Source organism: Marmota flaviventris, chromosome 16 (assembly GCF_047511675.1).
Source record: "Marmota flaviventris isolate mMarFla1 chromosome 16, mMarFla1.hap1, whole genome shotgun sequence".
Lineage (NCBI taxonomy): Eukaryota > Metazoa > Chordata > Mammalia > Rodentia > Sciuridae > Marmota > Marmota flaviventris.
Genome location: NC_092513.1, coordinates 65191775 through 65213368, shown reverse-complemented (window position 1 = coordinate 65213368; position 21594 = coordinate 65191775). Strand labels below are relative to the sequence as shown.

The following is a 21594-nucleotide window of genomic DNA, read 5'->3' as shown; positions in this document are numbered from 1 at the left end:
TTTTTGGAAGTGGGGATCAATCCCAGGGCTTTGCCACTGAGCTGCATCCCAGCCCTTATACCATTTTCTTTACCCCAAAAAGCATAAAAGGAAAGACAGCGAGGGGGGATAGTAGAGGATAGGAAAGGCAGCAGAATACAACAGACACTAGTATGGCAACATGTAAATCAATGGATGTGTAACTGATGTGATTCTGCAATCTGTATACGGGGTAAAAATGGGAGTTCATAACCCACTTGAATCAAAGTGTGAAATATGATATATCAAGAACTATGTAATGTTTTGAACAACCAACAATAAAAAATTTAAAAAAAAAAAAGGAAAGACAGCAACTATGATACATGTGATGTTCACAGAGCCTTCTAACAGTCATAATTAACGGCTACTGTTCCCTTGTCCTCTATATACTAAACCAGAATCAACTCTGGGAAGTTAAACTTTAACCCTAAGAAATAATGACTTCTTATTTCAGCAATTCTGAGCACTTCCCCCAACCTGCCCTTCAGGACAGAAGACCCACAAGCATTCAATGTTCAGTGTGTGACCTGCTTTTACTAAGCAAGGACCTGACAATCTACTTCCAACCACAAACCTCCAAGAGTTCTTCTGAGATCTTAGAGATCTTCTGAAGCCGTTGCAGCCTGTAGAGAGTCCCTAGGAAACAGTCCAGGATCCGAGCAGGCATGAGACTCAAATATTCAGTGGAGTTTTCCATATAGGGAATGAGGCTTCTCAGAGGCAGCAAACTGAACCAGGATCGAAAGAGATAATCATCCATATACAGCAAATGCTTCCTGCTCTTCATGAAGTCAAGAAACTGGCTCCTGAATGAAGAAACCGGGACAGAGACCAGGGCAGCAGTGAGAGCACTGAACAGACTCAAGACAAGGAAAAGCAAGGCTGGGAAGGCCCAGAATGCTCAGATTTTAAAGTAGATATCAATGCATCCTGGAACCGATATACAGAGCGAATCAAATGAAAACTAAACAAAATAGCCAAGTGTATGTACACCTGTGATCCCAGCAACTTAGGAGGCTGAGACAGGGGGATCAAAAGTTCAAGGCCACCCTCAGCAATTTAGTGAGGTCCTGTCTCAAAAAATAAAAAAAATTAAAAAGGGACTAGAAATATGGCTCCATAGTTGAGCACCCCTGGTTTCAATCCCTGGCACCAAAAAAATAAATTTTAAAAAATCATTTTCATTTGGCTTTCATTTCAAAAGGTTTCAAAACTAGATAAGAGATGGGAACAATTGAGCTCACTGCCTTTATCCCTAATGATGGCAGCTGGCTCCAAGTGGACGGGGTGGGCAAGGGGACAGGTTATTCCACACATGGCGGTTATCTGTATGTGGAAATGAGTACAGTGATGTTTTCATGTTTAATTCAGATTTACTTTAAGTTTTGTACTTAAATTTGATTTAAAAAACTTTTTTTTTGTGGTGTTGGGGAGGCAACCCAGGGCCTCGCCCAATGCCAGGCAGTCCTCTTCCACTGAGCACAGCCCAGCCCCCTTCGATTTTTCTTATGTAGTTGTGCTTTCCATGTCTTCTTTGAAGAACCTTTCCTCACTCTAAGATGATCTTATTTAGAAGCATGCTGTTAACATATCCAGGCATGTAAGGATTTTCCAGAGAGCCACCTGCTCAGCTGTGGTTAGGAACCTGCACCCTTGGACTGCAGCACCTTCAGGGTACTGAGAGTGGTTCAGCTCAGAATGCAGCCTGTTTTGTTGCATGTGCCCACGGGCACACCTGCCATGCAGGGCGCTGGAGCCCCTGGGTGCCATCTGGGTCTGCAGCTTTCTCCCCAACATCTGTACCATATTCATTCTCCTGCCATTTGTTTTACCAGTTGCTGGAGAGGAGGCACAGAGCTCCACAGAGCTATGGATCTGGATCTGCTGGCTTCTCCTCTCAGGCTCTTGGTTTGGGATTGGATTTGATTCTCCACCTATACAGTTCTACTTGGTACCTTTGCTCTCGATTCCTCTGTGACTCCTGCTCTGACTTTTTTCTTTTTGGTGGTGCTGAGGATGGAACCCATTGCCTTGGCCAAGCTAGATAAGTGCTCTATCACTAAGCCCCAGCCCCAGCCCTGGCCTTATTCTGGCTTTTTAAATTGGTTGAATGCATGTTGCTTAGTATTCCAGTTTATCATTTATTTAGTTTGGAGTTTTGCATCTGTGAGTACCATTTCTCCTGATGAAGCACAGTTCTCAGTGGGGACAGAAGTGTTCAAGCCCACCCCCCATCCCACCCAGGGGGGCCTGGCAATACCTGGATACACTTGTGCCTTTAAGACCTGGGATCCGGGCAAGCCATTGTCTGTGTACCCTTGCCCACCCAAGACTTCCACTCCAGGAGGCCTGAGCTTCCCACCCATGGGACACCGCAATGCTCTCACAATCAGACAGCAGAGAATGTGGAAGTACTCTGCTTTTCCTGGCCAGTTCTCTGGCCTGAGCTTTATGGCTAGCAAAAGGAGAAGCTTGCTCCAGCCCTACCAAATGCACTCATCACCCACCACTTCAGCTAAAAGGCAAGGTTAGAGGTCAGAAACTAAGATTTGTGGTACTCAGGGCTAAGTCCTGGGATACACAGAGTTGCTAAGTGTCTGTCACACAAATGAGTAAACACATATTAGTACAGTCATAAGAGAAAGACTGCATAGTACACTGGCCACGCCAGTGATCCCAGTTGTTTCAGAGACAGGAAGATCATGAGTTCAGGCCAGGCCAGGCAACTTAGCAAGACCCATCTCAAAAATTAAATCTTTTTTTTTTTTTTTGGTCGGAGGTGGTACTGAGGATTGAACTCAGGGGCACTCATCCACTGAGCCACATCCTCAGCCCTATTTTGTATTTTATTTAGAGACAGGGTCTCACTGAGTTGCTTAGCACCTTGCTTTTGCTGAGGCTGGCTTTGAACTCACGATCCTCCGGCTTCAACCTCTGAGTTACAGGGATTACAGGCATGTGCCACCATGCCCAGCTTCAAAAATTAAAAATTTAAAGGAGAACTGGGGATGTAGCTCCATGGCAAAGTGCTGATGAATCATTCCAAGATGTGCTTACATAAATGCAGCTTTACAACTTACTCATTTAGCAATTCTTTCTGAAACTGAGAGAAGGAGATTCCCTTGAGGGCAGCCCAGATGTCCTCAGACTGGTTCACAGAGTCCTTTCTTGGAGGGTCCAGCTGCATACAGTAGTGCAGGACAGGGAGGATGCCCAGCCAGTCGACGACCCTTGCAACCATGCATCTTTGGCACAGGTTGACCAAGTACACTTGCCATCTGGAAGGGAACCAAGACCTACCGTGAGCCATTGATGGCTGTGTCCAACCTGCCCTGTGGTCTGATGTCCCAGGAGGGAAGGGACAGCCACTTGCACCCAGCAGAAGGAGCATTATACACGTGGACCTAGTCCCAGACCAAGAGGCAAAGGGTGGCAAGGGGGACAAGTTCCTGGCCCCCAACCCAGTGCACCAGGATATCACAAATGCCAAAAGACACCCACTAAGGTCATTTCCACCCACACCATACAGCTGAGGTATTGAGGTGCTCGGTTTCAAACCAACGAATTCACATAGGACCTAGGGTTTGAACCAGGCAGTCTGGCGATGGTGGACCTAAACACAAAGCAAATGTTTTTGTTTTTAAACTGGGATTGAACCCAGAGACATTCTACCACTAAGCTATATCTCCAACCTTTTTTATTTTGAGACAGGGCCTCCCTAAGTTGTTGAAGCTCAAACTTGTAATCCTCCTGCCTCAGTCTCCTGAGTCACTGGAATTATAGGCACATGCCACCATGCCCAGCTACGTTTTAAAAGGAATGGCACATGAGTGTGTTCCACGGGCACAGAAATTGATGCTTCTTCCTTCTCTCACACCCATGCACAGCTGTTTGTAGATTTCCTTACCACTGTCTCTCTTTCATACAGGACACAGCAACTGCCTGGGTCTTTAAAACTTAGGAAACCCACAGGTGCTAAGAGCTCAGGAAAGGCCACCTGATGTTACCCAAGCTCAAACCAAACAGAAACAGAAGAGACCCTGATCCTCCAATCACAGCAGCTCAGAAGAGGTCTCCCCTACCACATAAAAGGCCATGGCTGACCCAGCAGGGGCAGTGTCCTTCCACCAGCACAGGTGGGACAGCAGGAACAGCATCCCTGTGGATTTTGCAGCTGAGGTAGGTGATACCTACAGGCAGGCCTGGGCCCCAGTGCTAAGGAATGCTGAGCATGAAGAGGAAGGTCCTCCAAGGAGCACTTCTGTCATGTACTTTATATTATTCATTTATTTTTCCAGATGGGGTTCCACTAAGTTACCCAGGCTAGTCTTAAGCTCTTGGGCTCAACCTCCCAAGTAGCTGGGATGACAGTGTAGCCGTGGTACCTGGCCCTGTGAAGCTTTTTGAAGTCAGGGTATTCAGGAGAACACTGAATTTAACAACACTAGCAATGACACACATGCCAGGAAAGTGACAGGAGCAAGTGGTAACATGACTGTGGTTTTATTTTTCCCCAGTGTGCGCTCAGCCTTTCTCTGACTAGCACTTATCTCTATAGTCAGATAAAAATCATGATAAATGCCTACGAAACCTCTGACAAAACAAAACAAAACAAAACAAAAAAATATGGGATACCTCTCAGATGTGAACAGGATGTGGTGGAGGTCGCTATGCAGGGCATCTGGTGAGCAGGGACTGGGGCAGAGAATGGAGCACAGTGAGGTCAGGTCACGCTCCGATAAGCAGAGTTTGGTATCTTCCACCAGGAAGAGAATGATCAGACCCATCCTCAGTCTGCTCTTCACAGGGCACCCTTCAGGCAGGGCATCCCCACTCTTTCCTTCCAGAAATGGTCTCATCTGCTTTTTCAAATACTTCCACAGGTGTTTCTTCACCTGATGCAGGGGGAAAAGAAGAGGCATGACTATGGGGTGCGTGCCCTGGAGGCTGGAGGGCCCCTTGGGCAGGGGATCAAGGTCCTGAGGACAGAGAGCTCTGGGGAGGGTCCCATCTGCCCCACCTCCCCACCTCCCCAGCACTTGGGCTTCTGGAGCAGCAGGAGCACATCGATGCTCAGTCCCAAACCATGTAGTGAGGGGGTCTGGGAGGCCCCTGGATGCTCATGATAGCTCAATGTCAAACTGAGAAAGAGTGCCAGCTCTGTCTCCAAGCCTCAGTGTGGCTGAAGGGGAAAGGATGGGCTCCACCTTTTCTTTCAACTCTGCCTAAGCCCGGAAAGAATGCAAGATTGGTGCTGGGAATGAGGCTCATGGGTGCAATCAGGAGGAGAGATAAGGAGAGAATTCCCAGGAGGTGGTGCAGAAACAGAGGGATGGAAACATCCTTCTGACCCCTCTACACCTGCCCTACTTAGTCACAGGGTCTCTATATGCCTCTAGTAGGTCAGGGGACCCTGACCACCCACACCAGAGCTACTGGTGATTGGGGGAAGACTGATACCTCTTCCTCTCTGAGGCCCAGGCTATGCCAGGGCTGTGCTTTCCCTTCATAAATCATAGGCACTCGGACAACAGAGTAAAACTGCCGGAACTGGGTAAAGAAGTTCCTCAGGTTGATGGGGTTCCAGGTCTGGAGGATGCTGAAGATGCGGCCCAGCATGATCTTGGCTGCCATCCTCTTCCCCTTCAACAGCTCCTTCTTTATCTTATTAGTGAAGAGGTTCTGGAATTTCTCCAGTGTCCCAGGAGGCCTCATGCAAATTATGTCATCATATTGATGCCAGTCTATGGGTGATAGCAAGAAAAATGTCACACTTAAGATCTCAAAACCCACCAACCCCAGGTACCACCCCAGAAGACAGAAACACAGGGGAGCAGCCAGGCACAGTGGCACATGTCTACAATGCCAGTGAGGCTGAGGCAGGAGAATCACAGGTTGAAGGTCAGCCTTAGTAACTTAGAGAACCCTTCTGAAAAATAAACAGAAACAGGGGAGTACAGTCAGAGGATTAAAGGAAGGAAGGAAAACAAGTCTGGTAAACTGAAGTGATCAGAACTCACTCCATCAGCTACCATGGGCAGGTCATGCCCCTGCAGAGAGAAATTCTAGACAATCCACAGTGATGAGCTTAAAACCAAGTCTCTGCTTAGCCATGCAGTTCAGCAAGCCTGGTAAAAGCTTTAAACATGACCATATGCAGGTTAAACATTTTTTATACCAAAACTTCATCCCTCACTAGCAACTGAGTACTGTTCTGGTAAATGAACAGGGTGCATAGTGGAACAGCAACACCCACCCCAAAGAGAACGGCACAGATCACCCAACAGCCACGAGCCACTAGCAGGTGCCCAGTACAGGGCAAGGGCTGAATTTATGGCTATTCTGAGGACCAACTGCAAGCGACACAATTATAGACCAAGAAAACCCAGTGACATTAACTGTAAAATAATTAGAAAACAAAAGTGGTTAGCCAAGCACCGTGGTTGCACGGCTGAACTCCAGGCAATTTAGGAGGCTGAACCAGGGGGATCCAAAATTTGTGGGCAGCCTGGGTAACTTAGGAAAATGTGACTCAAAATTTAAAAATGAATAAAAGAGCTAGGGATCTGGCTTAGAGGTAGACCAGAGGTAGAACACTTGTCTAGCATGAACAAGGCCCTAGGTTCCACCTCCAACACTGTCAAAAAAAGAAAGAAAATGAAAAAAAGAGAGAAAACCTATAAGAGGGCAGAGAGCTGGGCATGATGGTACATGCCTGTAATCCTAGTAACTCCAGGGTTGAAGCAGGAAGACTACAAGATGGAGATCAGATTAGGAGGCCCTAAGCTACTGCACACTACTGTCGCATTGGTAGGCCCTGCCACCCCAGCTCTACCCTGTCCTTTCCTCTGCCAGGTGACAGTTGGCCAGGGTTCATATGCGGATTTGGGCATGGCCTCCTCCCGAGCTTCTCCTTAAGCCCACTCTAGCCCCTCTCTTTGTGGGAATTGTCAGAGAAGAAGCTCCATCTTTCCTTGTGGAATTATCTGATGAAGTCCAGTTTCGCCTCAAAGCTGAAGTCCTTGGAGTACACTATTGTTATTAAAAATTACATGTACAGGGGCTGGGGTTGTGGCTCAGCCTAGCACATGCAAGGCCCTGGGTTCGATCCTCAGTACCGCATAAAAATAAATAAATAAAATAAAGATGATATTGTGTCCAACTAAAAAAAATAAATATATTTTTTTAAAATTACGTGTACAGCCATGTATCATGGTGCACATACAGCCACTCAAGAGAATGAGGCAGGAGGGCTTCCTTTCTAGTTGGAGCCCAGACACTTGAGGCCAGCCCAGAAAACATATTTTTAAAATTCTGGGTCTCGGAGGTCGCTCAGGATAGAGCTAGGTGCCCAGGCAGGACAGGATAGCCAGTATCTGCAGAGAGGGTCACCAAGGAAGAGCTGCTGAGGGACTGAAGAGGTGCAGAGGGTTCTTTCCAAAGATTCAGCAGATGGAATGCGGAAGCCACCCAAGTGCCACCAGCAAAATGTGATGAGGACAAATACAGAGGCCCATAGGGAGGCTCTTGACACATTGTCCTGCTTCTGGTCACACCTGGACGCCTCCAGGAAGGGCCAGCCAGCAACTCCCTGTTCCCTGCTTTGTTCCAGAGTCTGCCCGGTACCTGGGCCCACCCTGCACACAGCCCCAACCCTTCCTTTGGCTTCGTCCTCTCTCCTTCCCATTTCCTCTCTCACCTAAGTTAAACCATAGCAGGGGCAGCGCACAACAGAGGACCCATGCAGACCAGGCAGTCTGCTCCACACAGCCCCACCCAGGCCAGGACACAGGTGCCATGGGAGAGGCCCTTTACCTCCGGAGCGCAGGAGGGAGGACTTGACACACAGGCAGCGGTTCACGTGCTCGCCCGCCTTCTGCGGCTGCTCATAGATGTACTCATACTCCACGGTGCAGTTGGAGCCTTGGCCGCAGTGAAGGACATACTTGTAAGGGATGGCTCTATCCAGGCTCTGCCTGGGAATGACAATGCTGCCCTCGATGAGGGACCCGTACTCATGTAAGTCCCTGCAAATCAACAGACACTGGCCAGTTATCCGGAAGTCTTACATCAGAAGATTTTGTTCTCAAACACACCAGGAACATAGACCCAAAATTATAGAATGGACACTGACCAAGATGGCATGTCTAGAACAGGGCAGGGCTTTCTTTCTAGTTAGAACAGAAAAAAGAGCCATGGCGAAGTGAGACAAAGAATGCATGCTGGGAGTGTCAAACACACTCACCCAGGGAGCAGGGGGACCCTGGGGACTCACTGATCACCTCTAACAAACACCAAGGGGACTGGGGGCCCCAGGACTCACTCAGTGTAGTACATCTCGCAAGCGTCACTCCACTCGGGCTGTCCAAGCTCTTCTCCTCCCCTGATGAACACAGTGTGGAGCATGGGGTCGAAGGTGACATGCTTGGGGATGATGGCATGGAAGTACACGGTGATCCCCTCCTCGGGGTTCAGCCAGCTGGAAGAGGGAAGGAAGCAGTTGGTCACCAACTGCTCCTGGCCCAGCCCACCTCCTCTTTCTCTACTGGTCATTTTCACACCTGGCCGCTGCCCACCATGAGCGGCCAAGAAGAGGAAAAGAGAGTGTGAAACCCCAACCTGGCCAGCCCACCTCCCCTGCAAACCCCACAGCTGGACTTGTCACAGGGGCCCTCAACAGGTGCGGACAGCATCCCTGTGCCTGGGCGGGGCAGCCTGGTACCTTGAGGGGATGGCCTGAGTGCTGGCCTTCTGGTTCTTCTGCTCCTTCTCCTTTGTTATAGCAGCTGTGTCATTTTTGTCACTCCCTTCTGGCTTCCTCAAGTCTTTGGGTTCTGAGCTGTTTTCACCTGGTTTTTCTCCAGGAGCAGCCAACCCGTCCTTGGTCTCACCCTCCTGAAACGAGCAACCAAGCCCCAGCCTGAAAGGCTGCCCCTCAGCCATGCATCTCACAGCAGCCCAGGTGGACTGTCCAGTCCTTCCAGTCTACTCCCATGGCCTCTGAGGACCCTTCCCCAACCTTGCCTGGGCCCTCCTCCCTCTCTCACTACTGGGCACACTAGTTCCTTCCCTTGAGAACAGGCTGCCACAAGATAACCCCAGGCCTTAGCACGCCAATCCTTTCATCTGAATGTGTCCCCAGGGACCCCAAAGCTCACCCCTCATTCCCTCTAGCCTCTGCTCCCCCAGCACTTCCCTGGAAGCCTCAGCCAGCTTCCCTGGCTGAGGGCCACCTTCCCTCATGGCACCAACCATCACATTCCTGGGGACCCTCCTGGTACCAACCATGCTCTTTTTCCCAGCTGATTTCCTGTTGCCTGGCTTGACCTCAGTCTTCCCCCATCAAGAATGAGAGCTCCTTAAAGGAAGGCTTGGTCTCCTTTGCACTGTCCCTAGCTCTCCATAACGTGCCACACAATCAGACTGAAGATGGGCTAGTGACTGGCTATAGCAGAAGGGGCCGGGAAGGCCAAGCAGTGTCCCCCAGCCCAGCCTGGAGAGACACTTGTACCTGGCACTGTTCCTTGGAAGCAGGGGGACTTGCTGGCAGCTCATTTGCTGCGACTGAACCTTATCTTTCATTTGTTTCCCAGTCCTGTTAACTGGAATATCTGGCTCAGCTGTAGTGTGAACTCCCTGGAGGAAATAAAGACCCCAGACTCCTGGGGTCTGAGCCACAGAGACAAATGGAAAGGCTGCTCTGCCCCAACGGCTTAAGATCAGCTTTGGCCTTAATGCCGAGTGTAGGGTCAATAGTCCCGTCTTGCCTCCACAGCTGCCCTCCCAGATAGGGAAGTAATGTCTCACCCACATGGCATACCAAAGGTGCTAGGGCCAGTCCCATGCCCCTGGCCACCACTCACTATACTCACCCCAGAGGCTGGGACATCCACGTGCTGCCTGGCCCTCTGTGCTTCTTTCTGAGGCTCAGAATCCCCTTTGGACTCAGGCAGTGGGAGCCCCTGGGCAGCATCTTCAGGCTTAGGGTGGGCTTTACAGGTAGATGTGGGTGGCCCAGACACCTCCTGAGAGAGGCCCCTGGCCCCAGAGGGCGTGGAAGTGTGGAGATCCACTTCTTCAATGTGGTCCTGTGGTGCTGGCCTGCTCTGAGCCACATCTCCTGTGGCTGCACCCCTGCACTGGCCAGCTGGACCAGCATGCGGGGCTTGGCTTTGGGCCAGGGCTGGGTTCTGGGACCAGGGGTGTGAAGGTGAATTTGGACTCTGGGGAATGGAAGGCGATGGGGCCAAGGAACCCTGCTCTGAGGAAGCAGTGGTGTCCTGATTCTTCCTCCTTTTCTTTCTTTTGTTCTAAACAGGAGAGACATACCAATTTTACTTCTTAGGTTTACTACAACTTGCCCCACGTTTCCCTCCCATTTTTGTGTCCCAATTTCTCTGGTACAGCAAGCTTAGCTCTGCTGAACCACTTACATTGGTCATTCCTGCAACTTCTTTATCATGGGTGGAACTGAATTAAGAAACCAAGGGTGGGGGGTAGGGGAACGAAGGGGCAAGAGGCCAGGCAGAGCCTTGCATAAAGGGGCTGGGGGTGTCACTACAAGATCGCTCTTGGACACTACAACATTCATGGACTGTTCACGTGACACTCTTCGTAGTATGTGTCACAAGCAAGAAAACCAGAATAAAGGTGAGAAGACTGCAGAGTGTGGAGGAGCAGTAAGACTGCTCCTGAGCTCTGGAAGGCTCAGGCAGCTCCCAGGCAAGGCTCCTGCCTTGGAAACCAGTAACACAGCTTGTGAGGAGCAGGCCACTGGGACCCTGGCCCCAAGGGCTGTGATGCTCTAGAGGAGGTGTCAATGGGCCACTGAAAGCAAGTGGTTCGTACATCCTGAGTCCTGGCTGTATGTGGGGACACCCTGCCACCCCAGACAGCTGGGGGTGAACCTGCACCTGCCCTAGACCCTCACTCCTTGCATTAAGCCATCAAGAAAAGGGAAGAACTTGGGTACATCTGTGCCTAGGATGTGTGGCCTTCTTCTGAGTCACTATGCAGCTTCCCCAAGAATCCTAGCTGACCTTCCTGCAGAACTGCTCAGATGCCCACGAAATCCCTCCAGGTACCCAGAGCACTCCTAGCCTGACTCATGCTCTTGACTGGGCTCATGAGAGTCAGCGCCCAGTGTGTGTGCAGTAGAAAGACAGGGCTTAAGAGACTTTTTTCTTTTTATGGTGCTGAGGATGGGACCCAGGACTTTGCACAAGAAAAAAAGATTTAAGACAGAAACTTCTCCATCTTCCAAGGGCAACCAAATCACCCAAGACATTGTTAACATGTGCAGTGACTCAGCAGTCTGGGTGGGCTCCAGGGTACTCATTTCCACAGGCTCCTTGGAGGCCTAGGCTGCCCGCTCAGGCCCAGTCATGAGCATGAGATAGTGCAGTCACTGGTGGTCTTCTCCATGACCCCTCAGGGTCACTAGGAAGCCTCTGAGACTGCTGGACAGGTCTGGGGTCTCCTGACCTTAATGGTGTCTGTCAGCATCCTAATGGTTCCAAGAAATTGCTGAAAACTACCACATCAAAGCAGTGTAGGCTCCGGGAGGGACACACTCCCTAAGCCCTTCCCAGAGACCCTGAAATGTCAGTGCTTAATCCAAGTGGTGCTGCCTCCATACTGAGCCACTGAGTGATATGGGCCTCTGTGAGGCACAAGGACCATGAGGGCATGAGGGCAAAACAGGGTCCTGTCCCACGATGCTGACAGCATCATGAGGCAGGCTAAGACACATCAAGAGACATGCCAAGGACAAATCCAGCCAGGAGGGCACGGTGGGAGGTCAGAGGCCACTCTGACTCATAGGCTTTCTGGAGAAGGTGGCAAGAGGCTGAGTCTGAAAGATGCAGAAGCTCTAATCCAACCTGCTCTGCTTGGCAAGGACTCATAGGTCTTTGTGCACAAACATGAGCCCTGCCTCCTAAGGCTCCTGCTCACCCAGAATGAAAGCCAAAATCCAGCACACAAAGACCCCATGAGGCTCAGGCTGCTCACTGCCCTCACTCAGTGCAAGCAGCAGCTCTGGAGGTGAGTGAGGCCTGGACACAGGCAGTGACTCTGGCAGCACCTGGGGGCGGCACTGAGTGCAGAACAACTGAACCAGGACACCTCCAGGTGGGACACAGGTACATGAGAGCTGGGAGCCAGGGTGAGTGAGGACAGGTGGGCTTGGGAAAGGCACTCCGCCAGCTCAGCCAGCACCTGCAGTAGGCCTCTGCCTTAGGACAGGTGGAGCATCAAGGCTGAGGTGATAGAGCAGGGAATGGGCAGAAGTGCAGAGGGGCTAAGGCCCAGGATGTGGTCCACATAAGAAATGGAGAGACTTCAATGTCACCAAAGGGGTACAGCATCAGGGATGGGGACAGGCCAGCAACACAGACAGGGATGGCTAGTCCTCATGCAAGTGGGCAGTGGGATATAAATGCCAAGAGGACGTGGGCAGTGAAGCTCCCTATGGAGGCCCAAGGGAAAGAGGCTGACAGGTGGGTGCTACATGCTTCCAAGCCCCCAGGGCCAGCTGGCTCATCCCTGTAGCAGATAAGGGCTGTGAGGAGCCAGGGGCAGGCTGCAATGAGGACAGTGAGGTCTCGCCCCTGGAAGCTGCTTGACACACATCCTTCCAGCAACCTGGCTACCAGAGCTTTGCTGTGGGAGGGCCTCCTGGCAGAGCCACAGGGACATCCACCTGACACACCTTTCCATGATATTCTCCAATTCCATCCATTTTCCTGAAAATGCCATAATTTTATTCTCTTTTAATGCTGAGTAGTATTCCAGTGTGTATAAGTACCACAGTTTCTTTATCCATTCATATGTTGAAGGGCATCAAGTTTGATTCCACAGTTTAGCTATTGTGAATTGAGCTGCTATGAACATTGATGTAGCTGTGTCACTGTAGTATGCTGATTTTAAGTCCTTTGGGTATAGAGCAAGGAGTGAGATAACTGGGTCATTTCCCTCTGTTCTGAAGGAGCATCCTTTGTTCCCTGGATGAAGCACTGAGGCAGGGAACTGTGGATGCCATGTGACCAAGGAATGGGATGGTCCAGAGCACTAGAGACAGTGGCCAGGAGGGTAAGGAGGCAGTGCAGACAGGCAGAGCCACACCTGCACTTCAGGGCTACCAGCTGGGTGCCTAGATTGATCTTGCCTACAGCCTCAGGATTCATCGGTGATATGAGCAATAAATTGAACATAACCAATGTGAGTTGCATTTTTGGTAATTTGGAAACAAAACATTTCTAATGGTTTGAATAATCAAATCTCAGATTAGGTTATTTTCTTCTTACAGAAGTGAAAACTAAGTCCAGGTAACTAACGTCCTAACTGCCAGGATGAAATGGATGCTGGGGTCTTGTAGATACCTGCAGGTCACCACGTGGCACAGAGGACCCTCCAGGCCCATCAGAGCACACACCCTGCTTCAACCTTAGAACAGCTGCTAGCTGCCCTCTAGGAGGGGAGTGGTCAGCAGGGAGACACTCAGCAGCAGGACCTTAAGAGGGCAGGCACCCTGGGTTGGGGCTTGCAGGTGCCCTGAAGAGGGCCTGGCTGTACCCTCCATGACAAAGTGGTGTGGAGACTGCAGGAAATGCAGAGGTGGCCCAGGGAAGACCCTTGGAAGGACCCCAACCAGCTCCTGGAGGACAATGCCAGGGAAGTTGGTCAATGACAGCCCCCTGTGTACCCACACCCTTTTGGCCATACCTGGACAGCAGCAGGCCACTCATTTCCAATACAAACACAGCCCAAATCCCTGATGGACAAAACTGCAGAAGCTCAGGTGCCCCTGGAGGAAGGTCCATACTGGTCTTCCAAACTCACCAGGGCCCAGCCCGACTCATGTGTGAAACAATGTGTGACCATGGTACTCAGGACAAACCATAGCCCTCCATGAGTGACCGCATCCCCCTGCAGGGGTGAAGAGGCTCTGCTTTCCTCATATGCATAGCACCTTCATTACACAAGTGAGCTTCTTGTGTTGTAGTGAACCTGGAACACACCCAGCCAATGCTCTGGAAAATGACAGGGCAGGATCTGAACCCCAAGGAGCAGACATCAAGCTCAGTAGGGTACACACCATACCACTGGTGTCTCAAGCACAGCCTGCTGATGGGCCTGTGCCCAACTTGGATGCCACCTGGCTGGTAAGTAGACCCCTGGGTGGCCTGTGGATGTCAAGGGAGAGACTTCCACAAGAAATAGAAGCTGGGAGTCAGGGTGAGCAGGCAGGATGTGCAGCACAGAACAGAAAGATGGCACCCCCAAAATGACCTGCCACAAGGCCCAAAACCTGAATGGTGCTGCTGCCTCACAAATAGCCCAGTTCCCAGCTCAGCCCTCTCAGTGGAGGCGTGAGGGTGACCAGCTATTCCAGGGCTGGCGGGAGGCTCTGCAGCCAGAAACACAGACTACCTGCTCATCGTCCGCAGTGAAGGTGTTCAAGACCTCGCACAGAGCAGCCTCATTCATTCTCCTCTTGCTGGGAAGGCGCTGGGCAGCTGCCTGCTCACCAGGTACATCCTCTATTGCATCTACAGAAGGTCCAGAGGCCACTACCTGTTGAGACATGACCCCTTCAGACAGCGCAGGGTCACCCACATACCCTGGAGCCCTGCCTCAGCCAGGCCCAATTAGGGAAACCTCATGGAGCAGGGAAAACACAACACAGAGCCCAAGGCAGCTGAGGCCAATAGGAAGGGGGATGCAGGTGGGCAAATCAGGTCCTGGTCCCCTGGAGCATCCACCTGAACACCTGGGCCCCTGCTTCCAACAAATACAGCTGCAGAGGCACCAGAGGGGGCAGGTCATTCCAGGCACCCAACACTCAGCCAAGCACAGCCTTCAGAGCCTCCGGAGGCCAGGTGTGCCTCCACCAGGAAGCCTCTGTCAAATCATACCAGCAAAAGGCTGAGGAAGGGAAGCCACTGAGGGCCTAGGGCCACTTGGAGCCTCCCACCTGACCCACTCAGGCCCCTGCTAGGTCGCTTCCTTGCTGCCGGAAGAACAAATCTCTGAGCCTCTGGAAGGATGCAGAGCCAGCAAGCAGAAGCCCACAAGCCAGCATCCAGTGGCTACTGAAGAAAGGGCCAGAAGGAGGCTGGCCACCTCCCCATGGCCCTGTGGACCATAGCACTCTCTTGGGCAGGTGGTAGGACATGCTCAGTTCTGCTGGGGAGGGCTGGGAAGTGGCTGGTGACTTCATCCTGGCTTCTGAGGTCCAGGCCACCCCCAGGCTCTGCCCACCTCCTGGGAACATCAGGTCTTAGCTCGGAGACCTTCTCTCAACAGCAATACCAGCTCAGGTGAAGCATGATGCAGGCTCACTGTGGGACTGGGAAGCCACTGCCCAGAGACACTTACCGTGCTCACCTGTGCACTTAGCTCCCAGTTTCTTTCAGTTGCAGCTTCTGCACCTTCAGGCATGTGTTTTAAATAAATCTCCTATGACAACACCACACACAGTGCGAAAATCATACAAAAATAGACAGTTTGGAGTGGTTTTGCTGCTGTTTTGTAGTGCTGGGGCTGGAACCCAGGGACTCACACATGCTGGCAAGTGCTCCACACGGAGCCACACCCCTGCCCCAAACATTTGAAAGTAAACACTCAACAATGTCGTCAATCACCACCTGTACTACGCTCCCACTTCATCACCCCAAAAGCAACCAATCTCACAGTGCCCCCAACCCCTGCCAATTCTGAGCTACTCATCTCTCTGGATGAGCTTGTTCTGCATGTTTCCTATAACAGGCCTCACACAGTTTGTGCCTTGCACCTCGGGTTCCTTCTTGTAGCACTGTGTTTCTGAGGTCCACCCTCCTTACAGTTTGGATATGTACACTTCCTTCTTTATTATGGCTGACTGATATTCCACTGAGTGTATACAGCCTAAGTAGTTTACCTGCTGTTCACCCGCTGAGGACAACCTGGGTTGCTGTGCCACTGGAGTGCCATGGCTCTGCTGCTCTGAATGTGCAGACAGGCATTTGTTCAAACACCTGTTCTCTTTTCTCTTGGATGAATACTTAGTGGAACTACTGGGTCATATGGCATTCTGAATTTAACTTTCTGATAAGCTGCCATACTCCTTTACAGAGTAGCTGTAGGACTTCACATTCCCCCCAGCATGACACCACAGCTCCAACTTCTCCACCTCCTCACCGACCCCTGTGATTTGACACTTCTTATCACAGCTATCCTACTGTGTTTTAGGTGGTGTGTCAAGAGGTTTTGCATTGCACTTAACCACCAATGGGTGCTGATGCCTTTCACAGGCTTCTTGGCCTCTTGTATGTTTTCTTTGGAGAAAAGCTTTTGCAACCCAGGTGTGGCAGTGCATAATTGTTATTGCAGCTGCTCCAGAGGCTGAGGCAAGAGGATCTCAAGTTCAAGGCCAGCCTGGGTGATTTAGTGAGACCATCTCCAAATAAAATAAGGACTGGGATGCTGTTCAGTGGTAGTGTTGGTCTAGCATGCAGGAGGCCCTGGATTCAATTCCCAGTATGAAGAAAGAAGGGAGGGGAAGGCAGTCTGCTTCAGGCAAATCTTTTGTCCAGAATTAAGTTGGACTGTCTTTTTGTTGTTGAGTCATGAGTTCTTTATATATCATGGATACTAAACCCTTATCTGATACATGATTTACAAATACCTCTCCATTCCATTGGCTGCCTTTTCAGTTTTTCTTCTCCTCCTCTAAATGAAAAAAGTTTAAATTTTGATAAAGTCCAATTTTTCTACTTTTTCCTTTTGTTTCTAGTGCTTTCGATGCCACAATTAAGTAAGTTTTGTTAAACATTTGGTGACCAAATGCCAACTCTATGATATTCCCTCAAATTGAGTTTTATTTCTATAAAGTCATCAGTAATGTCTTCACCTTCATTTCTACTTTAGTTTCTTTCACACCTTTTAAAAATATATGCTTTATTTGTTTGTTTGTTTATTTATTTTCATGTGGTGTTGAGGATGGAACCCATGTGCTAGGCAAGGGCTCTACCCCAGTCTGGAATCTTTGCTCATTCGTGTTTTGCAATTGCACACATTGATGGTGTTTGTTGTTGCATATTGGTGCATGCAATACACAATGTAACAATACCATTTTGCCAGGATTCCTCCCCAGCAGTTCCCCTCCTCCCCACCTCCCACCTGCACCTTCTTTTCTTCCACTGGTCTCCCTTTGATTGTCATGAGGTCTGCCCCCCCTTTCCTTTCCCTTTTTGTTCTATAGCTTCCATATAAGAGATAAAATATAGGACCCTTGACCTTCTGAGTTCTTTACATATTATCTCCTTTTTTTTAATTAGTCTAAAAGTTTATGGATCTTATTGGTCTTTTGGAAGACTCAACCTTTTGATTCATTGGTTTTTCTCTGTTGCTCTTCTATTCTCTCCTTTTCAAAAAATCTCTGCTCTAATATTTAGTATTTCCTTCCTTCTTTGTCTTTGGGTTTAGTTTCCTCACCTTTTCCTAGTTTCTTAAGGTATGAAGTTGAGATTGGATACAGGGCTCTTGTCCTCAATCGTTTTCTTTTTTCATCTTCTTTTTTTTTTTTTTTTTTTTTTTTTTTTGTGACAGGGTCTTACTAAGCTGCTGAGGCTGGCCTTGAACTTTGGATCGTCCTGCCTGGGCCTCCTGGTCACTGAGATTACAGGCATGTACCATTGAGCACAGCTATGGTATCTGGCTATTACTCATTTTTTTCTTCCACAAAGATTCTTCAATTTACTCTCCGAATGTTTAAAAAGAACCTTGTCCTGCTGTGCAATGCAACATTTTTAATTGTCATGCCCTAAGTGTCTCTGTGGTGACTCTCACTGGAAGTTTCAGCCAAGCCTTCAGTATCCCTCAAAATCCAGGTTTGGGTGGCCTTCCCTGCTGAGGAAGAGGTGACTCCAGGGAAAGGACACAACCATACACCACACACACACACCTCTTTCCTCACAGACAGGCCTTGCACCCTGGCACACATGCACAAATCAACACTCACCTCACACACACTACATACACCAGACACTACACACATATACCTTCCCCTGCAGGCATCACATATATTGCACCTCAGTATGTCACTGCCACACTCCGAACCACAGAGCACCCTCTGCAAGGAACCTCACAAACCAGACCCAGCCCAGGAACAGAAAGCCCCAATCCCCTCCATGCCCAGGAGGAAGCCTGGGAGCAGGTGCCGCACTCTGGGTGTCTGTGAGCTGGAGCTGAGTCAGGGAGCACACCTAGTGCTCCTGAACACCTGCAGAGAGATCCCTCTCAGAAACTTCCTGGGGCTCCAGTGGGTTCCTTTACCAAACAATAATTCCCCAGTGCCTGACAACTCCCAGAGGCCAATGGGACCTCACTCTGAGGAAGAGCACCTGCCAACCAGGGAGCACCCACACACAGGCCCTGCAGCACAGTAGAGGTGCACCCAGCCCCATACCTCGACACATAGACCCAGAGGATAGTGGGACCCACTCATGGCCCAGCCACAGCTCCTCAGACACCCACATATTTGGTCTAGGGCTGGGAAAGGAAGGTGGAGACCCAGGGCCTGAAGCCCGTAGACTCCTGTGGGGATGGACCAGACACTGGGGCAGCCAGGCCACTGCCCATGTGGTAGCACTTCTAGGGCCAGCTGGACTGCAGTGCAGTAAGTTTGCAGGGAAAAAGTCGGGCAGCAGGGGACACATGGAGGCAGTGAGGGTGACTCAGACAGCCCAGCTTAGCCACCAGGGAAACAGAGCAGGGGCAGGGATGGGTGGAGGCAGCATGGCTCACTCACTCTTTGGATGGTCCAGGACCCTTCATCGGAACTGGGCTCAGCTGCATTTTCCTGCCAATCACTGGAGCCTGGGGACAAGCACAGGTCCCCATCTTCCTTCAGCACTTCCCTGCATTCCATCTCTTCCTTCAGGGATTAGGCCACCAAGGAGTTATTGTTCTCAGAATCTACACAGGCAGATGAAGGACAGGTCAAATCATGGAAAAGGCAGGGAGCACCAGAAGGCCACACTGGGACAACCCCTGCAAGATCAGCCCTATCGTCCCCCAAGACCCTGGTGTGGTTTCTGAACTGCTTGAGGAAAGTGCCCCCTGGGAAGAGTTCTGTGGGGGGAGGGTCAGGCCTCTCTGAGGCTGCAAGCTGGCCCTGCTCCCATCTGCCTGGAAGGCACAGATGCCCACACTCTCCACTTACCCCAGTGCCTCTTGGGATTTGCCTGGTCCTGGGGCTGTAGGAGGCAGCCTCTCTTCACACTGGCTACAGAACTTGGAGGCCTCCTGGCAGGAGATGTGCTGTCTCTGGCTGGGGGATCCTCTAGCCCAGTGTCCCTTCCCCTGCAGGTCTGAAAGAGAAGCAAGAGTTCCCAAGGCAGCAGCTATAAACTGTGCCTCCTGTCATGTGACCACAGTCCCATTTAAGTTTCATTTTGTGAGAAAGTGAGATTGCTGTAGCCAGAAAGTTCCCTGGGCCAATGGAAATCTAGCAGCAGTTTGACTCCTGTGGTTGCTCATGGTCATTGCCCAATCCCAAGTCCCACTCTGCCCTGGATCCCCTTCCATCCAGAAGCCCCCTTCTGTCTCGGCCATCACCCAGGGAGGCTAAGACTGCAGCTCAGACTGCAGGCCAGACCAGCTTTCCAGACAACCACTGAGAACTTGGGGAAGGTGGGCAGGGAACTCAGGTGGACCTTCAGCTATGGAAGAACCTTGGCCTAACACAGATGACCCCTAGGCAGCCTGCAAAGCTGCTTGGAAAGCGAGCCTTTCTCCTAAAAGTCACTACAGCGGTTACAGAGGCGGAGCCGCGGGTCCCAGATCCCACGTCCTGCTGCGCTAAGCGCTCTAGCTGCAGCTTTTCACCCCAGCTGTGCTGTCTGGGGGCTCCTGCCGACCCCCGGGCTGGAGCGGGACACAGGTAGGTGGACTGTCCTCCAGGGATGTCGCACCGTACCCAGGAAAGGCCTGCAGCCCCACCGCCTGCAGCCGGAGAGCTGGGGTCGGGACAGCGCTGAACCGCAGCCCTGCGAAACCGAAACTTTGAACTAGCAGGAGGAGGCGGCCTGCGCTTAAGGACGCAATACTGCCCCAGGGCCTCCTCACCACCCGGCCTTGCACCCCGACCCGTGGGACCTTAAGTACCCACTGGACAGCACCCAGCCCAGCGAGACTCATAACCCGCACCTGCATCCCGCATCACCTTCTCTAGTAGAGGTCTCTGGCGCCCAGGAGACCTATATTCCGCCTCCCCGCACCCTATGCAATGGAATCCGGTATCCAAGGAGTGAATCCTTGCCACAGGGACCCTTGGCACCCACAAGACCTGCAGCACCCCGCATGTCTGAATCCTGCCCAGGGAGATCCTGCCACCTACCCGCTGGCACCTACAGCGCAAAGAGCCTAGCCGCGGTCCCGCGCTCTTTTCATCCACAGGTCACGTGCCCCGCGGCGCCTCCTCTCAGCCAGCCTCCTAGCCACCGCTGGGTATGTAGAGATGTGGCCGGAATTCCCCACCACGTGATTCCCCCAAAGGACCTGGCACCCTCCCAGATCACCGCTCCTCCCCCCCCCCCCCAGGCGTCCCCTGCCCTTTGCGCCTGACAGGTAATGGAGGAGGCTCTGATCCTGATTTCCGCGGGCTCGGGGTCACCGAATCCTCCTCACACCCACCACCGAGGGCAAGGAGAGCCTTGGGATCTTCCCATCTCAGCCTCCAGAGTGGCTGGGATTACAGGTGTGGCCCCTGTGCCCAGGATGAGTCATATTCTTTTAGTTTTGGTTGCCATCCCCTAACAGAATTGCATGGCCAGCTAGTGGGTCACTGTCCTCCTTCACAGGAAACTTATGATGCTAATTCATTTATTTCTTAAATGTGAACTTCAGAGACATCAGAGAAATTCAAGTGGGGGCTGCTGAGAATTCTCACCTCAACCTTTCTCAGTGAGAAAACTTGCAAAAAAAAAAAAAAAAAAAGGCCCAATCAGCTTTTTAAGAATTCTGGAAATTAGGAAAAAAAAAACAACAACACTACATTTTATTGGTGTGTGTTAATTATACAGGATGATGAATATCATAGGGGTGTATTTGTACCTACAGGGAAATATAATTTGGCCCACTTCATCTCTAGTATCTTCCCACTCCTTCCCATGCTCCTTCCTCCTGATTCCCTCTCTATGCTAAATGTTTCCCTTCAAGTCTCCCTCTTAAAATCTTAGCTTGCTCTTATCTCTACAGTCCTTCAGGGCCACATAGAATAATACTGAAAGTTTCATAAGAAGTCTGGAAATTAACCAGTGGAGACAGCAATCTGGGAGCATTTATTTAAGAAAAATGGTGGAGCTTTGTAAGGATAGTGACTTCTGTAGCATTTTGACTTGGCTCATCCCTGCTACCCCCTCCAATTCTGTGGCATCCTTGAAAACAGGGAGGTGTACTTCCTCTGTGGAGTTCCTGGAAGGCATCCCTCCTTAGCAAGGCTGGATTTCTTTGACCTGTCATCCCTGGAAAAAGAGGACAATGAAACACCATGTCCCTTAAGTCTCCCTCTCTGTTCACAAGAACCTAGCC

At 50.8% G+C, this 21594-nt stretch overlaps 1 protein-coding gene across 1 annotated transcript in view; it reads right to left on the bottom strand.

The window, feature by feature from the left end:
* Positions 1–19309, bottom strand: part of LOC114079067 (E3 ubiquitin-protein ligase RNF213-like) — a 97966-nt gene extending 78657 nt beyond the window's left edge. The window contains exons 1-11 of the mRNA XM_027920178.3: positions 19226–19309; positions 18812–18978; positions 14452–14595; positions 9891–10328; positions 8741–8913; positions 8342–8497; positions 7834–8045; positions 5479–5762; positions 4654–4913; positions 3099–3296; positions 593–824 (exon numbers count right to left, since the gene is read on the bottom strand). Coding sequence (XP_027775979.2) covers positions 593–824; positions 3099–3296; positions 4654–4913; positions 5479–5762; positions 7834–8045; positions 8342–8497; positions 8741–8913; positions 9891–10328; positions 14452–14595; positions 18812–18931 — 2217 coding nt within the window. The 5' untranslated portion in view covers positions 18932–18978; positions 19226–19309. The remainder of the gene's footprint in view (positions 1–592; positions 825–3098; positions 3297–4653; positions 4914–5478; positions 5763–7833; positions 8046–8341; positions 8498–8740; positions 8914–9890; positions 10329–14451; positions 14596–18811; positions 18979–19225) is intronic.
* Between the last annotated feature and the right edge of the window lie 2285 nt (positions 19310–21594).